General features: G+C 42.3%; 1 protein-coding gene across 1 annotated transcript in view; it reads right to left on the bottom strand.

Annotated features, from left to right (window-relative positions):
* Positions 1-26,174, bottom strand: part of YTHDC2 (YTH domain containing 2) — a 237,604-nt gene that overhangs the window by 139,218 nt on the left and 72,212 nt on the right. The window contains 3 exon segments of the mRNA XM_029571517.1: positions 2,510-2,636; positions 12,329-12,464; positions 22,851-22,999. Of these exon segments, the coding sequence (XP_029427377.1) occupies positions 2,510-2,636; positions 12,329-12,464; positions 22,851-22,999 (412 nt within the window).

Below are 26,174 nucleotides of genomic sequence, written 5' to 3' on the forward strand. Positions count from 1 at the left end.
AGTCCTTTGTCCTACCAATAGTATTATCTAAATGGGGTTGTAAACTATATGATATTTGAATTTCAATTGTTCTATATTTAATACTTATACATTGGATCGATAACTCCAAACTGGATGTTAATATATGGTAGAATTTGTTATTATTTCATAAATATGAGCTCATGGCAGCTGAACATACAAGCTCTTTGTTTACTTGTGAAAAAATATGGGATCTGGTATCAAATTATTCTCTGCAGATGTTGTTGGACTAATAATCTTCTATTTTATCTGTCTTACATGTTTTCGATGTATTTTTCTTTTTAATAAAAAAATGTGAACTAAAAAAAAACCCCACCTAATTTCTGGATGTATTGTAATGTATTGTAGTCTTAATCCAAGGCTGCCTTAATCTGCATATAAATGGGTAGAGAGAAACCAAAGGAAATAATGCCACTGCTCCTTCCAGAATTTACTGAGCTCGAAAAGTAGCATTTGTCTCTGCTCCCAATGTCTTCTTTCACTGCCACTTATGAGTCTGATTGCATACTACAAGCAATATTATGTTACTGAAGATAAAATGAATAAATGTTCTCATGGTAGACAGCCTCAACACCAGTCGTCGCGTGTGGGAAGCCAGATAACATCAAGGGGCACCCTGCAGCGCTTCTCACCCCACAGTCATGGAAGGGGAAGTGAAGGAAACAGCTTGATCTTCACCTGGAACTGGAAAGAAGCAGCGATGTATGTGCTGCGATCATTAGACCCGCCCCCCCATGACGTCACTAACATCGGACAGTTAAGACAGCCTCAACACCGGGCGTCACGCGCCAAAGGGGCGCGACAAAGGGGCTCTCCCCTTTGTGCATCCCTTCGTGCAAACCTTTGTGTATATGTAAAAATTTATTTTTATGTTTCCTTTGTTAACTAAGCTGTTTCATTGTATTTGACTAAGGAATTTTTTCCTGCTTTTTCTGTTTCACTGTAAACCGGCATGATTTGCATTTAATGCAAGAATGTCGGTATATAAAAGTTAAAAATAAATAAATAAATAAATGGTAGAGTCTTCTCGGAGGCCTGTACAGAGGTGATATTACTTCTCTTTTTCAACTACCAATAACATTCTTTATGTACCCAAGTATACTATTATCTTTGCTAATTGCTTTGCCACATTTACTGGATACTTTGAGGTCATCAGAGATAATCACCCTAAATCACTCCTTACTCCAGGACTCTCCCTTTTGTTGACTGCTAGTTCTTCACCTCCGAAAAGTATTTGGTCCTTGGATTTCTGTATCCCAAATGTATGAGTTTTCATTTTTTCCCGATTAAAATGCTGAGGCCACAAACGCATTTTAAAACTTATCATAACATATTGGAACAAAAAGTTAAATGAGGATTTAATAGAAATTGTAATGTATGATATAAAACAAGTTTCTGCTTAGAGTGTTGACAGTGTAATGAAAGAAATGCAGTTTAAAGAGCCTATACTGATCAATATAGTGGTTTTAAAATAGGGTGGTTAAATTCATCACTATGCCCTAAGTGACAACCAAACAAGAAATATGGTACATAATTTCTTGGAATGTATTAAAATATGCCATTTCTGTCAATAGATAAGATGTAGTGGTGCTGATTGGGAGATATAAGATCCAGTTTGATAGAATTCTGTTTCTCACTGGAGGAACAATTGGAGAAACCATGCATAAAAGAGCCAATAAGAGGTCTGCAATGTTGAGTCTCATAGCAGGCAGGAAGGCAATATTGATACATTGGATTGTTAAATCTGTGCCTATTTTAATGCTGTGGATGTTGTTGGCATTACGAATTATGGAAATGGAGTTTCTAGTTGTTTAGGATACCAGCTCACAAAGTACACCATTTTATTTTATTTTTTTAATTGCAGTACGGGATAAGTTTATTGATTGGCTATCCCAGGACTGAGAAACTCCATACATGATATACTGGATGATATAAACTGGAGAGGAAAATGGTTTCCTGTAAGTAAAAGATCTTGAGTTATATATTAGGGAACTGTCAAGGATCACTAGTATTTATGAACAGAATATAGGGTGTGGATAAAAGATATGAGTGTGGAATAATTAATGTAATTTTGAGGTTAAAAATTAAAAAACTGTTATTTGGCAAATGTGAATTTGTTGGAACAAAGGGCATGCTATAATTACTATTGATTTTTATTCTGCCAATAGATTTCTATAGCCTTGATCGTATTTCTGCTTTTAAATTATCTTTTATCTTACATATCCCTTCTGGCATGTGTGCGCTCTTGCTAATTTTCATATCATGTCTAACTCTTCCCCAAAATCACTGAAAGATATTAGAGAGGACGCTGCTAGTAACTGTCCCTTCACCAGACTGGACCCCAATGACTCCCACTCTTTGAGCCCTGTTGCTAATATATCAATATTATAACTACAGTTTTTACAAAATTTGCACTACAACCTGGAAAGAAAAATCAGTTAAAGAAAATAGAAGCAGATAAGTAAGGAAAAAAAAAAAAAAAAACACATACCAGCCATTTGATGCTTTGCTGTGAACATTGGCCCCCATGCTGATTAGCTGCTCTACCTGACTTGAGAAACCCCGGCCTGCAGCGACCATCAGAGGAGTTGCACTGGTTTCACTATGCCTGTAGTCAACTGAACAAAAATCAGAATCCTGAATTTCCTATAGCAAAAATGTTGTAAATCATTTCATTCAATTAACAATTCAGAGCATTTAAGCTATACTGTATGGCATGGAAAGCATTCTTAATTAATGTATGACTAATAAAAAGATCTCAGAGTCACTAATATTTTTATTCTCCTGAAGCCTTTTAGTGTAGGTAGCTGCACAAGCAGCTTGATAGCAGGGTCAAACACAGGGAGTGGGCAAACCTTTTGTGTCCAAGGGTACTAGAAGATTCTGGAGTGGTTGGTTCCCCCTCCAAATGTCTGTCTGAGGAGTAGGATGGTCTTCTCCAAGAAATCTGAGGCACTTCCAAACAGCCCCTGCCCCCACCAGAGTCAGGCAGCTCATGCTACCAAAGGCCGGGACCAAACTCAGAGCTGTGGGCTGCCCTGCTCAAGAACCTCCTAGCCTAACCAAATGCAGATTCAGTGAATCACATGACTGCACCTACACTACAAAAACAAACATTATAGAGACAACACGAACTCTATATGTAATAACCAACAGCTTCACCCGTACACAAGGAAATATGGCTAACGGTCAACAAAACCACAGCTCAGCAGAAAGAATAGCCATTTCAGTCACTGTTCCTGCTTACTACAAGGATTGCTATCACAAGCTGCAAAGCAGAAAAATAAAAATCCTTATCCTCGTAAGTCAATAATTTACAGATGCCCCACTGGACAAAGAAAATTAATTTTTAAACAACAATGAAACAAGGCGAGAATATCTCTGGATTTGATATCTCACCTTTCTAAGTCTGAGTTGAAAGTGAGTTACAGTCAGGTACAGTAGATATTTTCCTGTCCCAGAGAGTTTACAATCTTAAAGGCTCATTCATTAAGCCGCATTAGGCCATTTACTTACTGCGAGAAAAAACAGGTAAATGGCCCAGTGCAGGGATAATGCAAGATATTTCAAATATCTCACATTTGAGCCCCAGCACTGTGCATATTTAAATGAGCTCATCAGCATGGAAATGCATGTTAAAGAGTTCATTAATACCCAAAACTAGGTAAATCAAATAAGTTTGCACAAAAATGTGCAAGCCGTGTTATTTGACTTGAAGTTAGCTATAATTCAAGAGCTGTAACTAATTTCCCCCGGGATCCTCGGGATGTTAACGCACATCAAAAGTTCCCAGGGTCCTGTCTTAAAGGGGCCACCCCCCGAGAGGAATGCAAAACCCCAGGGTCTGCCTAGACCCACTTGTCCCACTCCGCCACTCTTGGACGTGGCCATTGCATACATTTGTTTTTAATTTACTTTTTAAGAATGGAGTAAGTCACATCCTCAATCCCTCCCCTTCAGAAAAAAAAAACAAACAAACAAAAAAAAACAAACATTCAGCCTCCATTGGCCAGGAGGCCGGGATCCCCCACCCTAGCCCACTCCCTGGACCCCAATTCACACTCAGAAGGATCCCTGATGAGCCAGTGGACCCTCCACACCCCCTGTTATAGACAAAAGGATCAATGATGGTTCAGTGGACCCTATCCCAGCCCACTCCCTGGACCCCCTCCTTACATTTCAAAGTCTCCCTGTGGTCCAGTAGGAGCCCAGAGGGACCCCTAGGCTCTAGCAGAGGCCATTTTTCAAAAGGGGATGAGGGGATAGGGGAGTGGACTAGGGTGCGGGCTGGGGGTCTAGTAGGAGCTGGGGTTTTTTTGTTTTTGTTTTATTTTTACTGAATGGGAGGGCTTGGGACTCACAAATTGATATGCTATTGGTAGAAAAGAGGTTAATAAACGGATATAGATCCAGACCATGCAGCAGTTTGGATCACTTTCAAAAATTCGCTGCTTAGTGATGATAATTTCTTAAGAAAGCTTAAATTGCAAATTGATGATTATTTGAAGCTAAATAATACAGGTGAGGTCACTTCCACTCTGCTATGGGAAGGTCTATGAATATTTTATATCTAGAGCCTCCTATCTTAAGAAAAGGAAAGGAGAGGAATATATTACTCAGTTAAAAATTTTAGAACGACAACATCAGACCTCACTATCCCCATTAATACATCAGCAAATAAAGCAATGTAGAGAATAAATAGATAACTGGGATACAATGGCTATTGCTCATGCCCTGGAACTCATTCAACAAAACTACTTTGAGGAAGGTAACAAAGCTGGGAAACGTCTAGCCAACAAATTAAAAAAACGAATGATGCAAAATAATGTGACCAAAATTAAGAATAAACATGGGCAACTGCTATATGAGAATAAAGATATCTGTAAACGTTTTCTCGAGTTCTATGCTAAATTACAAAGCCCGAATACTCAGATTACTAAGGATGGAATAGATCATTACCAGAATTCGGTTAACCTTCCAACCCTGACAGATTCCCCTGACAGAGGTGAAAGCAGCAATTCAGGCCCTTAAAGGGGGTACATCTCCCGGGGATGGATAAGTATTCCAATACTTGCTATAAAAAATTGATTGACATTGTAACACCACTTAACAAATATGTATAACTCCTTATGGGAGGGAATAGCATTACCACCACATACTAATGTAGCTGGCATTACCATAATAGGCAAACCATGAAGAGACCCCACATTATGCGGATCCTATTGACCAATCTCGCTAATCAATGCCTTTTCTTTTTCGGCTTCCTTGTAAAATGCAATTTGGGGAGCATTTCATACACTGGATTCAGGCGCTTTATCTAGACCCTAAAGCTTGCGTTAAAGTACATGGGAGCTATTCGGATCTATTCCCAGTGGGCAGAGGTACCAGTCAAGGGTGCCCTCTCTCACCTTTATTATATGATATATTTTTAGAGCCCTTAGCTATAAAAATACAACAAAACTCAGCAATTCAGGGTGTCACGTTGGGAACCTTTTGATCCAAATTGTCATTTGCAGATGATGTCCTCTTTACTTTGAGGAACTCGAAAGACTCTCTGGCATTGACAGTAGTTGAACTAGAGAAATTTAGTTTGGTTTCAGGATACAGAATTAACAGGGACAAATCAGAGATTTTGAATCTCATTGTCTCTCAGGAACAGGAAAGATTGTTAAAGGAAATATATCCCTTTAGATGGGCGGCCCATAAGATAAAATATTTGGGAATATACTTGGGTGTCAAAGATTATTTTTCTTTGAATTTTGCACCACTACTTAACAATATCTCAAAAAATTTGGAAGAGTGGAATTGCTACCACATATCATGGTTAGGGTGAATAGCGGTAATCAAGATGAACATACTTCCCAGGTTTTTTATACCTGTTTCAGATGCTACCAATACAGATATCATCGAACCTTTTAGAAAAATGGCAGGCAAAATTAATGAGATTCATATGGCTGGGCAAACGGCTAGGATGTCTAAAAAGGTACTGTATTTAACTAAACCTAGGGGAGGAATGGGAATCCCTGGATAACATAGTATTATGCAGCGACTAATCTCAGGCCAATAGTGGATTGGCATAGACATGGACAGCAGAAAGCCTGGGTGGATTTTGAACAGACATTTCCATATCATATTCCTCTAAGATTCTTGATATGGCAACCCAAGGAGGCAGGTGATATCCCCCGGAATATACCACCATCTATACTATTAACATTAGCCCTTTGGCATAAATGGAAGAAAGTACTGGTGGGATCAAGAGACTATCATAGTACATCTATTTACCATAATAATAAATTCAGGCTTGGTTTGGAGAACGCAGACTTCTGTAACTAGCAAACCAAGGGAATAGAGAGATGGGAGCACTTATGGAATATACATGGATTCCATAGCTTTTCTGATTTACAGGAATGTTATAACGTCTCGGATTCAGCTATGTATGCATATTTACAAATTACAAATTTTGCAAAGCATAATAGCATAGCTAGTCACCTTACACAAGGAGTCTCATATTTTGAAACAATATGCAGATTGAATCTCCGGCACCCTATCTAAAATATATGTCATCTTAAATAGAGATCCCTCAGCTAAACCTGCTTACATGAAAGCTTGGGAAACTGACTTGGGATATGAAATTACTAAGGATATGTGGGTGGATATTTATTTTATTTAAAAACTTTTCTATACCGTCGCTAAGTTATATACCATCGCAACGGTTTACAAATAGGTACATAGACTAAGGTTAGTAAATCTAGGATATCGTACATTCTAACAGGTGCCAATAAAGTTCGGTTACAATTTCATAAATAAAATCATTATTTGAGTAATGTTGGTCAAGTCCAGGTATATTATTGAGTTACTATCTCTTTGAGATACTACTTCTTAAATGTAGGATTGAGTAAATTCATTCTCATCTGCATTACTCTGTACTTTCATATATTTCAGACTACAGGGAGAGATCTATTATCAGCTACATTAATTGAGAATGGGTATAAAACACTATATAGATGGTACATGACTCCTACACGGTTACATAAAATAAATATTCAGTGGCCTGAAGATTGTTGGAAGGGGTGCAGGGCTGTGGTAGAAAGGGCCTTTTTTGCATTTATGGTGGGAATGCCCTGCGATTATAAAGCTTTGGGAAGGTGTATATCAATGGTCGAAAGACATTTTATCATCACCTGTATTGTTACAACCAATGCCCTGCTAAATGTAGATTATTTTAAGGACAGAAAATATGACAGTATGCTTGTCCGTTTTGTATGTATGGCTGCTAGATGTGAGATTGCCAGGAAGTGGCAGGACTCTACATCTCCACAAGTAATTGATATCAAAATGCGAATGAATAAAATATATTGACTCAGTAAACTAACTGCTTTCAAACATAAGTCTTTGGGACATTTTGCAAAAACTTGGAGCACATATGAACAATAGAGGAAAACATCAACCGCCCCATGATCCCTCATGTTATGGACCTTGTGATTATAGTATTCGATAGGCAGCAAGTATAGCTGCATCCAGCAGTAAAGAGAATTGGGGGGGGGTGGGAAGGAGGAGATAAACAACAGAAAATCACAATCAAACTTGTAAACTTATGTTTATTGAGACTTGATGTGATTATGTACCACATGTGGTTTTCTACATTGTTTGTTTTGTTTTTTTTGTATTATTACAATGGAAAGTTTGATTAATAAAATCTTTAAATTGAAAAAAAAAATGATTCTACCTCGATGGCTCTATACCCTTCAAATTTTACCTATTTGGTTAACAAAAAGAGATCACAAAGAAATAGATACATTTCTTCAGAAATTTTTATGGAACGGAAAGAGAGTCAGGTTATTTCTGAAAATCCTTGCTAAACCAGTGGCACAGGGGAGCCTCGTTTGTCCAAATTTAAGACAGTACAATTTGGTTTGCATGCTACAATTTCTCACTGATTAGATTCTAGGGACCTCACATTATGTCCCCCAAGCACACTTACTGAGTTGGTATAGAATATCCTCCTTGAATAGTCTACCACAATTAAAGGAGGCCCCGATAGCGTCAGAGTTGCACTCTCATCTCTTAGTAGACTCCTATAGACGAGCATTGCTATATTTATGTTCTATCCTTCAGCTCCCTATTGAGCATTACTAATAACGGCATGTTTGCTCCAGGGATGGGGGGTGTGGGAGAAGGGTTGCATTTATATATTTTCTGTTCCCACCTCGTAACGGGGTGTTTCTGGTTTTCAAGAATTACAGAAGCAGTTCTCCCTTTCACTTAAAGAATTTTATTCTTACTTGCAGATTAGGCATTTTGTTAAAGCCTTTGACACTCACTTTCAGGGCTCTCCTTCCTCTAGGATGCTTTAGGACATTTTCATTAGGGACAGGAAACGAAAGCCAGCAGTGTCCTCCTTTGTTAAGTCACTACAGATCATTCAGTTTTTGGAGAGTCTACACTCCATTTATGATAAATGGCAGAAATGGCCGGAGTTTAGACTCTCCTTCCAAGTTTTCAGGGATTGCTTTGCTGAGAACAAACTACTCAGGGAAATGCAGTTTCAATTTTTATGGCAATTTTACTGGTCACCTGATAAAAGTTTTTTTTAATTAAACAATCTACTACCCCTAATTGCCCTAAATGCAACTTGAGCCCTGGGGATTATTTTCATTTTTTCTGGTCTTGTGTAGTCATCCAATCCTTTTGGAACCAAGTACGACAGAGTTGAAGTAAAATATTAAGAACATAAGAAGAAGAACATAAGAACATGCCATACTGGGACAGACCAAGGGTCCATCAAGCCCCGTATCCTGTTTCCAACAGTGGGCAATCCAGGCTATAAGAACCTGGCAAGTACCCAAAAACTAAGTCTATTCCATGTTACAGTTGCTAGTAATAGCGGTGGTTATTGTCTAAGTCTACCACTAAGGCCTTACAGCCAAACTCTAATTTATTTCTAAGGAAGGCGGGTCTGGTAGGGAAAAAAGTTATACTATCAAAATGGGTGGGCACTGCGGGTCCTCAACAGAATCAATGATTTCAACGTATGGTGAAGTTGTTTACCTTTGAATTTCTTTCTGCAAAAGCGAGTTCTCACAAATGCTTTAATGCTATGATGTCTATGTGGAGCAAATTTCTTGATTATCTTTCCCCTACCACTCACGCGAGAGAATAGTGGTTTCCAGTCACTCCAATTGAGGTTCAGCTCAATCGGTTTTCCTATCAGGATACGAAGATATCCCCTCTCCAGCTCACCAGAATGTTAATGGGTACCATGATCTCCTGTTAGATTTTGTCTTTGGAAATCTTGTGGGGAAAGTGGGAGGGAGTTGAGTTGTTCTCTTGTTCTTTTCTTATTCTTTATTGTAAGAGAATTATAGAAGAGGAGCAAGAATCTTTCTATATCGCTTCAAATGTGAGCTTGTTCGTTGTGCCACCTCTTGGTTTATATGACGACTGTATTCTACTTATATTGTTGAAAAATTTAATAAATATATTGCAAAAAAATAAAAATAAAATACACAGGCACTTGTTTCATTCATAAGACGTAGGACACCACATTCACTGGTGCAGTCTAAGTGCCCACTACATGAGGTCCATTAGTGAAAAGTATTTATATACAGAAAATATTTGCACAGCATTGCCTTTGTTGGTAAAAACTTGAGTTTTTGCTGAATACATTTGGAGCATTGATTACATGAGATCCAGTTTACAGTGAAACCTAAAATGAGAGTATGGTTACTATTTGGGTGGTATGGTGGGTGGTCTGTTAACCAGCTACTAACGTTAGGTTTAAAACAATACATTGTCATCAGATGCTCTTTTGGATATATTGTAACTATGAAAGAGTTACGGGCTTCCAGGGCCAAGACAAATCAAAGTGTGCATGTGACAACAAAATCCCAAGCACTCCACAAATTTGACCTTTTAAGGTAGTATAGCAAGAAGGAAGCCATAACTTAAGTCCACCTTGAATCTTATTTGAAATATGCAAAGAACACGCAGGGGATACCGTAGCCATGTGGCAAAAAAAGTTTTGGGGGCTGACAAAAGTAACATAAAACTTTTTGGCATGAAAGCAAAGGATTATTTATGTTTGGCACAAACCCAGCCCAGCACAGCACTCAGAACATACCATCCCTGCTATTACGCATGATGACCGTGGTGGTGGCAGCATCATGTTATGGGGATGCTTTTAATCGGCAGGGAGTGGGGCACTTGTCAGGATAAAAAGCACAATGAACTGAGAGAAGTACAGAAAAGTCCTTGAGGAAAACCTACTGTCCTCTGCAGGAAAGCTGAAACTGGGGCCAACGTTCTCCTTTCAGCACGACAATAATCCAAAGCATGCAACCAAAGCTACACTGGAGTGACTAAGGGGCAAAAAGGCAAATGGCCTGGAGTGTCTCAGTCAGAGCCCTGACCTCAATTAAATCAAAATCTGTCGCATGATGAAGACTGCTGCCCATCAACACTCCCCAAGGAACATGATAGTGCTTGAACAGTTTTATAAAGAAGAATGGTCTAATATCGACAAATCTAAGAGTGCGAAATTAGTGGAGACCTCTCTCAATGGATTCCCAGGTTTAACTGCTACCAAAGGTGCTTCCACAACGTATTAACAAAGAGAGAGAGGAGACTTATCCAATTGGATTTCAGTTGTGTTTTTTGGATAGGTATCTGCTTGGTCCCCTAACAAAATATTTTTGGCCCTGAAAGGTGTGGAGTATTGTGTGTTAGTGAGTGAAAAAAAGATGCACGGACACAACAAAATATACAAAAATGATCAAGAGGTGTAGACTTTCTATAACCATGGTATATATACTAGACTCAGTTTCTGACCCCTCCTTTCTTTCTTTTGTCCTCTATAAAAATCCTCCTCATACTACCCTGAAAGTTCAAACTGAATCTCCATCTCAGCCCTGCCTTTTCCCCCCTCCATGCCTTTTTGGCTCCATTACTATTTTTCTTAGTAATGTGACTGGATATTTACTTTTGCAAATTCAGGATGCTAGTATTTGTTAGTGTATAAATCACAAAGAGATGTCTGTTTATTTCTGTTTTGTTTTTTTTTTACCTAGTGGATCGTCCTTTTTCATAGCTCAACTGGAACCAGTGCTGAGATCATGATGCTATGAGCCTTTGATTCACAGCGACCCAGGGATTTCTCCCCCATTTTAATAGACTCTCCCGCTGTTCCTAGTCTGAACACTGCAGTAACCGCCCTGAGGCCGGGAGCGATGAACCAGGGCCCCTTCTGGAATCCTGTATGATGGATTCTAAATCCAGCCAACAAGTGTTGCCCTTAATGACAATCATGACTCCCTCCCCACCACAGGGGCTATGAACATTGCCTCCACAGCATCCCCAGCTCCAATTGACCCGAGGAGCAGAAAACCTGATCCAAGCTTCAAACAAGAGACCTTCTGCATGGAAGAATGAACAGCACTTGCCACCAAATCAGTCTTCTCATTGTATTTCTAATCAGTTCCTGTACTGCCTTTCCTGGTGTTTCACATCCTTTGCAATATCGTAATAGGCTATTCCATTATTATACCTCTTTGGAGGTCTTTATACTATGCCTTACTGGTTTAGTTTCCTAAATTGCAAAGGAACAGTCATATTTACCTGTCTGTACTATAAATACGGTTACATTTGTTCTCAATAAAATGTAAATTTGCAAGAAAATCAGGTCTGAATCATCTCATGGCACCATGGCATCACCGAGAACTGCTCGGTCTCGGTATCTTATCAGAGTGAGTCAATTACCAGCAATTTTCTGTGAGACAAGAGCTCTTCCTGAAATGGAACCAACCTTAATTTTTGGAGGGGAAGGAAACATGTCAAAATGGGGAAATTCTAGGAAAATGCAGATTCATTTTGAAGAGCTCAAATAAAGAAAACTAAATGTGTTGGTACTTTCTGTTTAAGTAGTAGACAGGATTGCAAAATATTAGCTGTCCCACTTCTAATGTTACATAATATTGCTGAAGCAAATAATTCTAGGCATTAAAACTTTCAGACACAAAGTTACGGTTGTAACTCAGAATACAAAATGTTTTGAGAAATGAAATAAGAAGTTTCACTCACAATTAAAGGAGCCTACTTTCTGGGACACGTGAATCTAAAATAAAAAAAAAAAAAACACACACCAACCCACACATATACCCCCGTCAGACTCCTCATGTCTCCCCCTGACATGTCCTGAAAATCCTGTGTGGACAGGAACCCAAATGCTCACACATACACAGCAATCTCATAGGCTTTCTTTTCCTTCACAAAGTCGGCTAAAAAAAAACAAAAAACTATAGTAACAGCAACCTACCACTGACATTTTCAGTTAAAATGAGATGAAACAACTGAGCAAAAGCATCCACATCTTTCTGTAGCCAAATATCAGAGAGACAAGCATCCATTTCCTTTACCAGCCATGGCTCCAGGCAATTCACATCTTTTTCAGTCTGAAAAGACAAAAACATTAGAACAAAACATGCAGCTATTTTAAATCTTTCCTAATTAAAGCTGAGGGTTAAAAAACCAATAACTTCTAATAATTTAACAAACAGGATAAGTACTTCTCTCATTACCACTACCAGGCATACACAAGCTTCTTAGCCTCAGACCATGCGACTTCCAACTAAAAAGATGTTCTAAAGAGGGAACCACTTTATACTTCACCACTTGCCTTCAAAATAAATGAAAATTATTAAAAGGCTCTTAATCACTGAAATTGTCTAATGCAACTCTATTTATTATACTTTAGTGGCAATCTCTGCCCCCTTAGATAAGACACATTATGCTGAAACTATATAGTACTACTATTATTAAACATTTCTATAGTGCTACAAAATGTATGCAGCACTGTGCACGCACGCAGAAGAGACAGTTCTTGCTTTATGGCACTTTCACTCTAGCCAACAGACATTGAGGACAGATGAACATGGACAAATGGACACTGAGGAAAGGTTACTTTAGTGGATGTGGGATCTTTGCTTTTTAAAGTCTAAGGGAGACAGCCAGAGGGCTGGGTGAGGGTTTCAGGAAGGAGATGCAGGAAGACACATTTGCTTCTGCTGATTGAGGTGAGTTGCTTGTAAACATGGTTCCTGTAGACAGAGTGCAGTCAGAATGCTTGGTCGCTAGAGTTGTTTTGAGAGGTTTAAGGAAATTGAACTGGATCTATTAAATGCAATTTTTTTTTTTTTAATATTAACCAGCATCTCATTTCAAATGAACAGTATACTAAATTCCCAAAAATGTATTTTTCTCCTTTCCTCCACTTGTATTCAAAGAGAAGCCTTATACAGAACATAATGGCAGATAAGGACCATCTAATCTGCTCAAGTTCATTCCAGGGGCAATGCCCCATAGACCCCACTATTCTCTGCAAAACTTAAGTATGGAGGTAAGAAGAAAATGTATAACAAACATTCTGTATTTGCACAGATAAAATGAGTTTAAAACAATAAGTTCTCAGACTCAGGTGGGATCTAAGAAAATGCCAGTTAGCCAAGGCATCTTCCCTGGAATTTGGGTTTGATTATTGCTTTTCCAAATCCTAGCTCAAAGCAAGTTACATTTCAGATGTAGTAGGCATTTTCTTGCCACAGAAAACTTACAATCTAAGGGGGCCTATTTACTAAAAGGTTTTCTCCTATTTTGCGTGTATGGGAAAAATGTTTAATATTGTATTATCCAGTGTATAAGTCGCGTTTTGGGTTTTTTTTCAAAAAATTTAATCTTCGAAATTTATACACTGGTGCAATTTATATACTGCTTTTGTTCTCTCTCTCACCGGCGCATCTGTGCCCCGCCGACCGAAGTTTCTCTCACCGGCACGTCCGTGCCCCACCAACCGAAGTTTCTCTCACTGGCACGTCCGTGCCCCGCCGACCGAGGTTTCTCTCTCACTGGCGCATCCGTGCCCTGCTAACCGAAGACGAGACTCAGAGCGCTCAGTCCAGTACTCACACGACACTAGGCAGACTCGCTTCCCGACTATGCCAAATCTGCGAGCCCAGCGAAGAACAAACAGGTGCGTCTTATCTACCAATGTGACCGAGACTAAAACATCGGTGCAACTTATACACCAGAAAATATGGTAAACAGGGCCCTAAGTTTGTACCTAACGCAAGAAATAATTGTGGTTGTCGTGTGAGTCCACTTGAATACATGGAATTAAGGGTTAAACAAGTTATAGGTGAGATCATTTTATTGGACTAACTTAATACATCTGTGACAACCTTTCAAGAGTTATCCTCTCTTCATCAGGTCAGTGAAGAAACAACACAATTACATTGGTGTTAATTAGTACAGTCATACAGGTCTTAGGCTGTCTGCATACATCATTAGAGTACTCTGTGCTACTAAACCCAGTTTAAAGGCACTGCTTCTTCACTGACTTGATGAAGACAGGATAACTCTTTAAAGCTTGTCACAGAGGTATAAATTTAGTCCAATAATGTCTCACCTACAACTCGTTTGTTGACCCTTAACTCCACATACCTGAAGCAATACAGGGTGACATGACTAGCCCAAGGTGGCAAGGAAGAGCAGTTGGGACAAGCAGGATTTGAACCCTAGCTTCCCTGGTTCTCAGCTCGCTGCTCTAACCACTAGATCACTACTCCACTTTAGGAAGCTACTAGTTTAACACATGCCAGAAATTTTAAAAATTTTTCCAGTGATGCATGAGCCCTTTTCCACATTTCAATGAAGAAATGATATAGAATGTCAGAGCTTCAAATCAGGAAATAGCACTGTTCTGCAGCATTGAGAAATTACTACTTACCTAATAATTTCCTTTTCTTTAGGACAGTCAGATGAATCCAGAACAAGTGGGTTATGCACTCCTACCAGCAGATGGAGATGAAGCAAACTGACGTCACAGTACATATACCCCTGTAGTGACATCAGCCTGCCAGTATTGTCTTCAAAAGCAACTGTGGACAGACTAGCAAAATTCTTTTTTAAAAACAAGTAACCATTTCAATACTCAGCCAACACGAAACACTGAGCTCAGACAAGAATCTATAAACATAAGTCTAGGGACTGGATTAACATTTACCAATAATCCCTGTAACATGTAGTCACACAAGAGGACCATAATGCAATCATTTGGCAGCCACGGGAGGGAAGCTGGATTCATTTGACTATCTTAAAGAAAAGGAAATTATCAGGTAAGTAGTAATTTCTCATTTCTTAGCGTCCAGTCAGATAAATCCAGAACAGATGGGATATACTCAAGCTACTCCCGAATAAGGTGGAAGGCTATCCGCAGTCCAGTCAAAAACGCATGTGCAAAGGCCGCATCCTCCCGGGCCTGCACATCCAAACGATAATACCTGGAATAGGTGTATAAGGAGGACCACGTTGTAGCTCGGCAAATGTCAACAGGGGACAACAATCTAACTTCTACCCATGATACTTGTTATGGTTAAGCGGTGTATAGGTGGATTCTTGGGTACTTTAGCAGATGACCACGCCCATGGGGAGGGGCCCCATGGGGGAGCCACAGTACTGGGCTAGACTCAGGACGCACAAATACAGAATTAGATCTTTTATTGTACAGCTTGATATATACCACCAGAGGTGGCAGTAGTGAGGTAGTCTGGATGTAGCAGCCTCGGGACCCTCGGCAGAGGGGACCCTTCTCACCCTGATGATATAGGGGAATTCCAGTGTAGGTTTCCCAGCAAGGCAATGCTGTAGATGAGACAGACCGAGGGTTAGATTACTCACTAGATGGTAGCTGTAGGTATGCGATTCCACCAGGCTGAAGTAGATGGTACTGGCACCGAGGCAGGGAGAGCAGGCCCTCGAGGAGCGAGTACCTGATCCCTGTAAGGCACCTGAAATAAAGCAGAGGGCCTCTGAGGAGCGGGTACCCAGGTTAGTCAATACCCAGAAAGGCAGAGAGAGAGAGAGCTTCCAGCGGCAGCACAGAAGCGGCAGAGTAGCTTAGACCAGACGAATCCAAATCCGAATCCAGTCCTTGTTAACTCGATTAGCTAGCACGTAAGGGCAGGCTAAATACCCGGATGGCGTGACGTCACTTTAGGGGGACGCCCCAGAGGTTCGCGCCATAGTTGGAATAAAGATGAGGGTAGCACGCACGTGCACCCTAGTAGGTCCTTAGGAGGAGCATGACGGGAGGCAGCACCATAGCCGTTCCGGGGATGCCGGAGAGGGCGGCTTGCAGATGCGGCAGTAGCCATGTTCTCAAGGGAAGCGGGAGGAGCCGTGAACAAGGTGAGGCAAACGGGGCGAAGCTGTCTAGGACCGACGGACGCAACAATACTGCTTCAACCCTAGTGGAATGAGCCCTAAACTGACTAGGTAGCGACTTCCCTGCATCCACGTATGCAACCATGACTATCTCCTTAATCCAGCGAGCTATCATAGCCCACAAGGCTGGTTCTCTGTCTAATACTGCCGTGAAGAACAAACAGGCGATCCGAGTTCCGGAAAGGCTTAGAAATCTCCAGATACCTGACAATATATATCTCTTGACATCCAAGGGTCACAACAGACGATACTCCTCTGCATCTCTCTCTCTCTGTCCAGAGATATCAGGGAGATGGACTGAGTCAAGTGAAACTCAGTGACCACTTTCAGTAAAAGGCAAGGAATAATATGCAGCTGACCACACCTGAAGTCACCTGAAGGACAGGCTCATGGCAAGACAAAGCTTGGAGTTCAGAAACCCTAAGCACAGAGCAAACTGCCACAAGGAACACCATTTTCAAGGTCAGTAACCCCAAGGACAGGGTACTCAGTAGTCTAAACGTAGGGCCTGCCAAGAAATCGAATACCAAATTAAGACTCCAAAGGGGCATCAGAAATTGCAAAGGAGGACAAAGCTGGTTCACTCCTTTCAGAAAATGGGCCACATCAGGTTGAGCCGACAGGATCCACCATTTACCTGACCTCTGAAACAGGCAAGATCCGCTACTTGCACTTTCAAGGAACTGAGAGCCAAGCCTTTATTCAAGCCATCCTGCAAAAATTCCAAAATGAGCAGAATCTTGTTTAAGGAAGGACGAGTACCTAGATCCTCACACCAGGCCTCAAACACTCTCCACACCAGCACATAGGCCAAGGAAGTGGAGAACCTTTCTAGCTCTCAGTAAGATGGAAATCACCACTATAGAGTATCCCCGCTTCAGTAAACAAGCCCTTTCAAGGGCCATATCTTAAGACAAAATCAAGTCGGATCTTCGTGAAGGACAGGTCCCTGCCACAACAGGGTCCTGTGCACCAGAATTTGAAGAGGTGAATCCACCAGGAACCTCTGCAGATCTGCATACCACGGTCTCCTGGGCCAATCTGGAGCTTCCAAGAGCACCATCCCTATTTGGCGCTCGATCCTCCAAACTAATCTGCCCAACATAGTCCATAGAGTAAAGGCATACTGTAACTTGTCTTCCGGCCACTTCTGCACTAGGGCATTAATGCCCAATGACTGCAGATCTCTCCTGCAGCTGAGGAATCACGGAACTTTCGTATTGTGCGAAGTCGCCAGGAGGTCTAGGAATGGAAGACCCCAGCAGTCCAGAATCAGCTGAAACGCCTCGTCTGACAACACCACTCTCCTGTATCCAGACTCTCCCTGCTGAGAAAGTTTACCCTTATGTTGTCTCTTCCTGCTATGTGTGAGCCTGAGATCATCTGAAGATGCACTTCTGCCCATTCCATGAGTTGATCTATTTCCAGTGACTCGTTAGCTCTTGGTACATCCCTGCCGACTGATGTAAGCCACAGTCATTGTGTTGTCTGATATTATCCGGATCTATCAACCTTGCAGCCTGTCACCGAACTGTAAAAATGCCAACCGGACCACCCTGGCTTCCAGCTGATTGATATTCCAGAGAGACTTTTCTGCATTCCAGCGTCCTTGCACTGTCAGTTCCTGAAAGTGCACCCCCCAACCAAGGAGACTTGCATCAGTTGTCAGTACTAGCCAGTCTAATGAGGCTAGGGAGACTCCCCTCCTTAGATGATCCACCTGCAGCCACCACTGCAGTTGGGAGGAGACCTCCATTGGCAAGTGCAGCCAAATCAAAGAGTCCTGAGAGAGTAGGGAGCGCAGCAGAGGATGCATATGCGCTCTTGCCCACGGTACCACTTCCAAGGTTGCCGCCATTAAGCCAAGTACCTGCAGGTAAGTTGGGTGCAGAGTGTTCATCAACAGACAGAGTTGTACCAGCAACTTCTGAATTCAAGCTTCCAGCAGGAAAACCTTGCCCAACTTTGTGTCAACCTGAACCCCGAGGTATTCCAATGACTGAGCAGGCTGAAGACTGCTCTTGGCCAGTTTCACCACCCAAATGAGCTCCCACAACAGGAAAATCATCTTGCGAGTCACCAGTCTTCCAGGGACTTGGCGTGAATCAGCCAGTCGTCCAAATACGGGTGTACTAGGACTCCATCCTCTCTCAACTCTGCCGCAACTACTACCATTACCTTGGAAAAGGTTCTGGAAGCGGTGACCAGACCAAAAGGCAGTACCCGAAGCTGAACATGGCATCCCAGAACTGCGAACTGCAGGAAGCATTGATGTTCTAGTTGGATGGGAATGTGGAGATATGCCTCGGACAGATCCAGAGAGGTTAGAAATTCTCCCGACTGCACAGCCATTATCACAGAACGCAATGTTTCCAGGCAAAAATGCTTCACTCGCAAATGACAGTCGATACCTTTGAGGTCCAGGATGGGACAAAAAGCCTCCTTCTTTGGCACAACAAAATAAATGGAATATCACCCCGTATTTTCTTGAGATATGGGCATTGGGACCACAGCCCAAAGACTGAGGAGCCTTGCCAATGAACCTTCCACTGCCTGCTTCTTCTGCGGGGAATGGCAGGGAGACTCCATGAACACATCCCAAGGAACACTGGGAAACTCCATCGCATATCCTTCTCGTATCACCTCCAGGACCCATGGATCCAATGTGATCTTGACCCACCTTTGATAAAAGAGAGAGGTGTCCCCATCTCCTGTTCCTGAGGGTGGGTCAGCAAACCCTTATTGGGAGGCTCGGGAGGTTCCACGATCCAAGCCTGCATTCTCTTCTGGGTTTTCGGAGATGAAAGAACTGGGACCTACCGAAGCGTCAAGTCCTCTGAAAGGTCGCTTCTCTATAGGATCGAAAACGCTTGGATCCTCTACCACAACCTCTCATGTTAAAGGAGGGCTGCGCCTGCTTCTTATCCTCCAGCAAACAAGGAACCGGAGATTCACCCCACTTACTGGCCAGTTTCCCCAATTCGCTGCCAAACAAAAGTGAGCTGTTAAAGGGCAATTTCGTGAGCCTTAGACACATTGGCCGACCAATTTCTTAATCGTAACTGACACCTGACCACTACTATCAAAGCCATCCCTCTGGCTGAAGTGCGGATCAAATCACAGCCTGCATTTGCCAGGAAGGCAGCAGCTGGTTCCATAACTGCCCTGGAGTTTATCCCAGAGTCATCAATCTCTTGGGAGAGAAGCAAACAAGAACGAGCCACCAAGGAACAACAAGAAGTGATCTGTAAGATCACTGCCACCGCTTGCTTAAGTATAGTTTCAATCTTTTTATCATGAGCATCCTTCAAGGCCGCTCCCATGGGTCTGTTTGGAGACTGCACATACAAGTGCGTCTACCTTCGGAAAACGTAAGCCATCTCTTACCACTGGATCCAGAGGGTACAAGCCTTCCAAAACCCAACCCCCTTTGAAATTAGCCTCTGGGGCACCCCACTCAAGATCAATCAATTCTTAATGGCCTCCATCATGGTGAAAAAACAAGAGGCTTTTTGCAAGGAAACCAAATGGGATTTCTCTTTGGCTCAGACACAGAATCTGCCCCAGGAGCTCCAAGCATTTTCAAGGTCTAGGAAATCAGAGCTGGCAGTTCACCTCTATGAAACAATAGTTAACATAGTTTTATACAGTTCTAATCAGGGGGGAATTTCACCATCCTCAAGAGAGTCAGGATTGCTGTCATCATCCGTGCCATCCAGATCTCTATCCGGAGGTCCCGCTGCCTGCTCTAGGAGTACTCTGGTGCTTAACAGAAGGTCCATGCAAGGATCCTACCTGCACCTCTGCTCTGGGAGCACTGGAAAGGCCTGAGGACTGTGCCCAAAGAAAGGATTGAAACCCCTGTAAAAATTCTACCCATGAAAAAGTAGAGGTACCCAGACCAGGAGGTACCTGAGGTGTACTCACTAAGCTACCTTCCCCTGCTGAGGAACCAGTTAGGGGAGTTCCAAAATCAGGTGCCCCAACTGATTCGTCTTTACCCAGACCCACATCCAGCTGGGAAGAACCAGGCTTAGTGAAATCAGAGGAAGACAACTCTCCCTGAGCCTCCAAACAGCGCTGGCACAAATTAGTGAGCACTCCTGGCTAAGAAGACCGAAAATGACAAGCAGCGCAAAGAGAAAGAAGCATAGGCTTCTTAGGTACAGGCGCCATTATGGCCGACAGTGCGCTAAGCAGCAGCCGGAGTCATGTATCTACCTGGGGTTTTTTTGTTTTGTTTTTTTATATACGCATTCAACCTAGGCGCCCAAAAATAAGTGCGCCAAAAATGTAAGCACACAGTACTACTTGTGTGCAGAGGAAAGCGAGCGGTTACTACTGTATCACTTAACGTGGACGCACAGACTACAAGGCCTGAGTGTGCGTCCAAAAACTGGATGCACAACCTGGGTGCACAGCTAGACACACATGCTGTACCGACAATCCTGTAGCGGGCAGCCTTAGAAAGTGCATGAAATGTCGTTGTGGTCCTCCAAGTGGCGCACAGCGAAAAGCCTTGGAGCAGGACCTAGCCTAAAGAGGCTGCTCAATCCACTAGGCTGCCCACGTCCATCAACCTCCCTCGGAGTGGAATTAACATTGGACCAGCACACTGAGCATAGAGACCGGGGGAAGGAGGAAGCGCTACACAATAAAAATATCTCCTAAGTCTCTGTAGAATCCTTTTTTTTTTTTTTTTTTTTAAACTTACCGGAGCTCAGCCTTACCTGGCTGAGTACAAAGACAGTCTCCAGGTGCGAGGGGAGAAAGCATGTGCCGTCACCGCCACGCTCAGCTTTCTGAACCCGCTGCATTTCAGCTTTTCAAGCAGCTAAGTCCATGCCAGCTGAAACCAGCTACCGGACCAAGGCACTCATCCGAGGGACTATGGAAATCACCTCAGGAATTCTCATCTGTGGGAGGGACCATTTGGTATCACCACAGGAGAGGGGCAAATTTAATTCCTTAATTCTCCTTTTCTTTAAAATGAAGCAATCATCACTGGGGAGATGCACATCCAACATCTGCTGGAGTTGGAGAATACTGATAGGCTGTCACTGCAGGGGTATGTGTACTGCTCTGTCTCCATCTGCTGGTAGAGGTGTATAACCCACTTGTTCTGGATTCATCTGACTGGACGCTAAGAAATGCCTTTTTTTTTTTTTTTAAACTCAGCAGTGGCCTCCTGTTCCTTTGGGCCTCCAGCTCCATTGGAACCATGAGCATTCATTCACAACTACCCAGGGGTTTTTTCTCCCTAATATTATATCATCTTCCAACCTAATTGTAATCCAGTCACTGTAGCAACAGTGCTTCCAAAACACTGCATTTACGGGCCATCAATTCAAGCACTAGATTTTGCCATTTCATAATGACTGTGACTCCCTCTCTCCTCTCCCCAAGGGGCGGTGGATGCTGCAGAGACTGACCCAGAAAGCAGAAGATCTAAGCCAGGACCTGAACTCAGATCCCACAACATGGCCACACAGAGCATTTCAAATGAGCCACAGGCCAGTCCTACAATACTGCCTTTTACATTTATTAAAGAGGCAATTCAACATGAACTAGAGTTGATGCATTTGTCCCAGAAGGTATATAGCACTAATATAATGGAGTTATGCATGGAGAAAATTAGCTCATACATTTTGTAGCTAAATGTTTGCTTCACAATATGCAGCCCGCCATTTGCTCTCCTGTTTCTTCTAACCTTCAGTGAGCTAAAGTGCTCCCCCCAGCACAGAACAGCACTCTCCGACAGTAAGACAGATAGCAAGCTCCTGGGGGGGGGGGGGGGCCATGCATCCATAAGAAAGATGTGAGCCATTAAGAAATTAACTTGGAACTTATTTTCTCTCCCGGTAAAAAGCACTCTATGCCCACAGTGAAGAGCCTCTCTGAAGCAAGTGCTAAACTTCACAGCAGTAGCACCAGACAGCAAATCAAGGATGTATAATAATCATCCTTTTTTTCTTGCCTCAACAAATCATTCCTTACATCCTTAGACTCATTCTTGAAGTATTTTACATTCATTCAACCACTGGGAAATCACATTTGCAGCAGTGTGCTGTAATAAAGAAGGATTTCTCTTCCTTTTAAAAACAAATCTCTTGCTGTGTTAATATTTTGGATAAATCCAGGCAGCGGTCTGCGCAGGTTTCTGAAGAACAAGAGTACCAATCCATAACAATGAAACTCATCAGGTGGGAAGATACTTCCAGCACTTTCAAACACAAAAATAAATTCAATACCAGAAAGGAAAAAGGCATTATGTGGGGGGTAGGGGATCCCACTGGGCACTGGATTATTTAATAGTGGTGTTTGAGAGTCCTCCATTTGTAGACAATCGATAAACATCAGTCAACAGGCATAAGCCTATGAGAACAAGTTGATGTTATTTGTCAGGGAAAACCCTGGCTGAGAGAGACACTATAAAGCTAGAAATCCTTTGACCGATATCCTTGAGTTTGACAAACTCTTAACAGATTTCTTAAATGGCTACTGGCCACATCACTTGTTAAGAAAACAGCATTAGAAGCTGAGAGGGGTGAAAGGCATACCAGCTGACTGAACACTGTGTCGCCTCCATCATCCAGCAGATCATAATCCTCTGGCACAGCTGGCACTGTCCTCTGTCGCTGAGATTCTGGTTTGATATTGTTGTCTTGGGCAGAATACCATTCCGTAAGGGTGGTCTGCTGCTTCTCTTCTAACAAATGCACAAGCAAAACAATTAGAACACTAAGAATTCTGTGTAACATGGGTTCAAGTCTCAGATAAAAATGAAAGCAATAAAATTGATGCATGTAATATTGATAAACCATTTAAAAAGTAAAATTGTTCTTACCTGATATTTTTCTTTCCTTGAGTCCTGCTAAACCAGTCCATTACTCTTGGGATTTCCCCATTCCTCAGCTGTCAGAGACAGAGGACACACCCTTTTTCATGACCTCACTTCTAGTCATAAAAGGGGAGTGTTCATAGGCTTTTGCCAGCAGCCTCCTGCAAAAGCAAGACAAGGCCCTCTCTTTGTCTTTTTTTTTTTTTACTTCTTGCAAGATCCCTTGAGGGGTCATCCTCTCTCAGGGGAGGACAAAGTGGGTAAGGAAAGGAAGAAGAGAGAGAGTCTATTCATCTTATGTGAATCTGCTTGTGGCTCCTGAATTCTTGGATGGGGCCTGGACTGGTCTAGCAGGACTCATGAAAAGAAAATTATCAAGTAAGAATCATTTTACCTTCCTTTTCACCTGCTAGATCAGTCAGTTACTCTTGGGAGATACAAAAGCTCCCCTCTAGGCTGGGCAGGAGAAAGACAGGGCTGCCTTACGGAACCCAGTCCCAAAAGCTGCTTCCTCATCTACCTGTATGTCCAGCCTGTATTGCTTGGACAAGGAGTACAGGAATGACCATGTGGTGGCCCTGCAGATTTCCCCTAGGGAGACAGGTGATGCTTCTGCCAAGGAAGATGCCTGTGTTCTCAAAAACTGTGCATGAAGCCCTGCAGACACTTGTCTGCCATTGATTACATAAACCAAAGAAATGGTTTCTTTGATCCATTTCACTATCGTAACCTTGAAGGCCATGTCTCCCTTTCAAGGTATGCCGAACAACGTGACCAGCCTATCAGATTTCCTGAAGGGGTTCGTCACCATTAAGTTTATCATCATCACCCAACATACATCCAATAGGTGGAGATTTCTGTCATCCCCTTTACAGTCCCTCTTTCTGAAAGCTGGCAGCACCACTGCCTGATCAGATGGAAGGGAGACACTACCTTCGGAAAGAATGAATGCACCGGCTTACAGGTGACCAAATGTGAGGATATTACTAAGTAGGGCTCTCTACATGAAAGGGTCTGAAATTCTGAGATGCATCTGGTCAAGACTACAACCAGGAAATTAGTCTATAATGACAGACCCTTGATGGATGCTTGCTTCAAGGGCTCAACAGATGCTGCTACTAATGCTCTGAAGTCATTTACACTTTGCCCTTCTCAAAAAGTGCACCGCATCTGAATGTGTGTCAGTCTGGGTGCTTTTAATGTGGCCCCTATAACTAAATACGGCTGCCATCTGCACCCTCAAAGAGTTGAGGGCATTTGTATGAATTCATGTCTCCATTCAAATAAAGCTTACACTTGGACTATTTTGGCATCTAATCAAGGATCAAGTAATATCCACCTTTGCTGGAGAAGTTCCACTCTCCCGGCAAAAAGACTCAAATACCCTCCAGACATTAATATAGGCTAACGAAGTTGAGGATTTTTTTTTTTGTTGGGTTTTTTTTTTTTGTTTTTAACAAGCCTTCAACACAGTTATCACTACTTCCTGCAAGAATCCTCTGCTTCACAACTAGTCCCTTCCAGTGTCAGGCCATAAGACCAAATAGAGATGGATCCTCCATTGCTAATGGACATTTCCTGAGCAACCTCTGGCTTTTAGAAAGCTTCAGGGGTGTTCCTGCTAGCAACCTTATTAAGTCCGCATACATCAGACTCCTTGGCCCATCCAAGGCCACCAATACCACCTTTGAGGGGTGATTTTCTATCCTCTTTATCAATTGCCTGTTAATGGCCAAGGTGGGACTGCATACAGAAGCCTGCACTTGGACCACAGCTGGATTAAGGCATCTATCCCTCTGGATTCTGCCTCTTTTCGTCAACAGACGAACCAGTCTGTCTTGGTGGTGGTTTGAGTCATTATTAAATCCATAACTGGTAGACCTCATCGTACCACAATTGTTTTGGCTGAGTTTCCATTCTCCTGAGTCCAGCCTGCTCTTGCTGCAAAAATCTGCTTCTATTTTCCCTTTCAGCAATAGGCCAACAACTGGGTCAAGTTTTTCTCTGCTCATATGAGTATCTTGCTCACTTTCTCTGCAAGCCTGGGGCTGCACGTGCCCCCCTACTTGTTTACATATGCCACCGCTGTGGCGCTGTCTGATTGGCCATAGAGCTTCCTTTCCGAACATTTCCCCTGAACCATCTAGCCCTGACAATATGCTCCCCACCCAACCATACTGGCATCCATTGTTAGTACAACCCAGTCAGGAGTTTCTAAATCTGCTCCATTTAAGAGATTGCTGGGTTCCTGTTGGAGGTTCAAGTTTTTTACCCCATCCCGTGGAACCCATAAGTGACTATCACAACTCTGGGAGGCTGGCAGCCAACAGGCTAGTAATAACTGTTGTAATGGGCACATATGTGCCCTGGTCCATGGAATTATTATTACGGCTAATATTAGCCCCAGCAATTGGAAGCAGTTCAATATCATGGGTGCCTCATTTGTTCTATTATCTTGGATATTCTCCTGGATGCAAGTACATGCACCTTTCAGTATATCAAAGAGCACACTTAAGAACTCTAGCAACTAAGAAGGCTTCAAGTTGCTCTTTAGCTAGTTCCCACCCCAATCTTTCTTGGATTACCACGGCAGAGGCCTGCTGGCTCTCCTGGGCAGCTTTTGTTCTAATGAGCCAATCATACAATTAGGGTTGAACTGTTATCCCCTCTCATGTGTAGTGCTGCAGATATGACCACCATTACCTTGGTGAAAGTCCTCAGCACCTTAACAAGTCCAAAGGGCAGGGCCTGAAACTGAAAGTGTTGGCCTAAAACACAAAAACAAAGGAGACCTTGAAACAAGTTCTCATTGAAATAAGAAAAATAGGTCTTTCCCAAATCTAGTGATGCCAGAAAATTGCCTTTCCTTACTGCCACCATTATAGAGCAAATGCTCTCCATCTTGAAGTGGGGTACCCTCAGACACCTGTTGCCTTCTTTTAGGTCCAGGACATGCTGAAAAGTGCTATCTTCAGTACTACAAAATAAATTAAATATGCCCAGTTTTCTCCCTGCACATCGCAAGTCAATCAACAATACATTT

Source organism: Rhinatrema bivittatum, chromosome 1, assembly GCF_901001135.1.
Source record: "Rhinatrema bivittatum chromosome 1, aRhiBiv1.1, whole genome shotgun sequence".
In the NCBI taxonomy this organism is placed as follows: Eukaryota; Metazoa; Chordata; class Amphibia; order Gymnophiona; family Rhinatrematidae; genus Rhinatrema; species Rhinatrema bivittatum.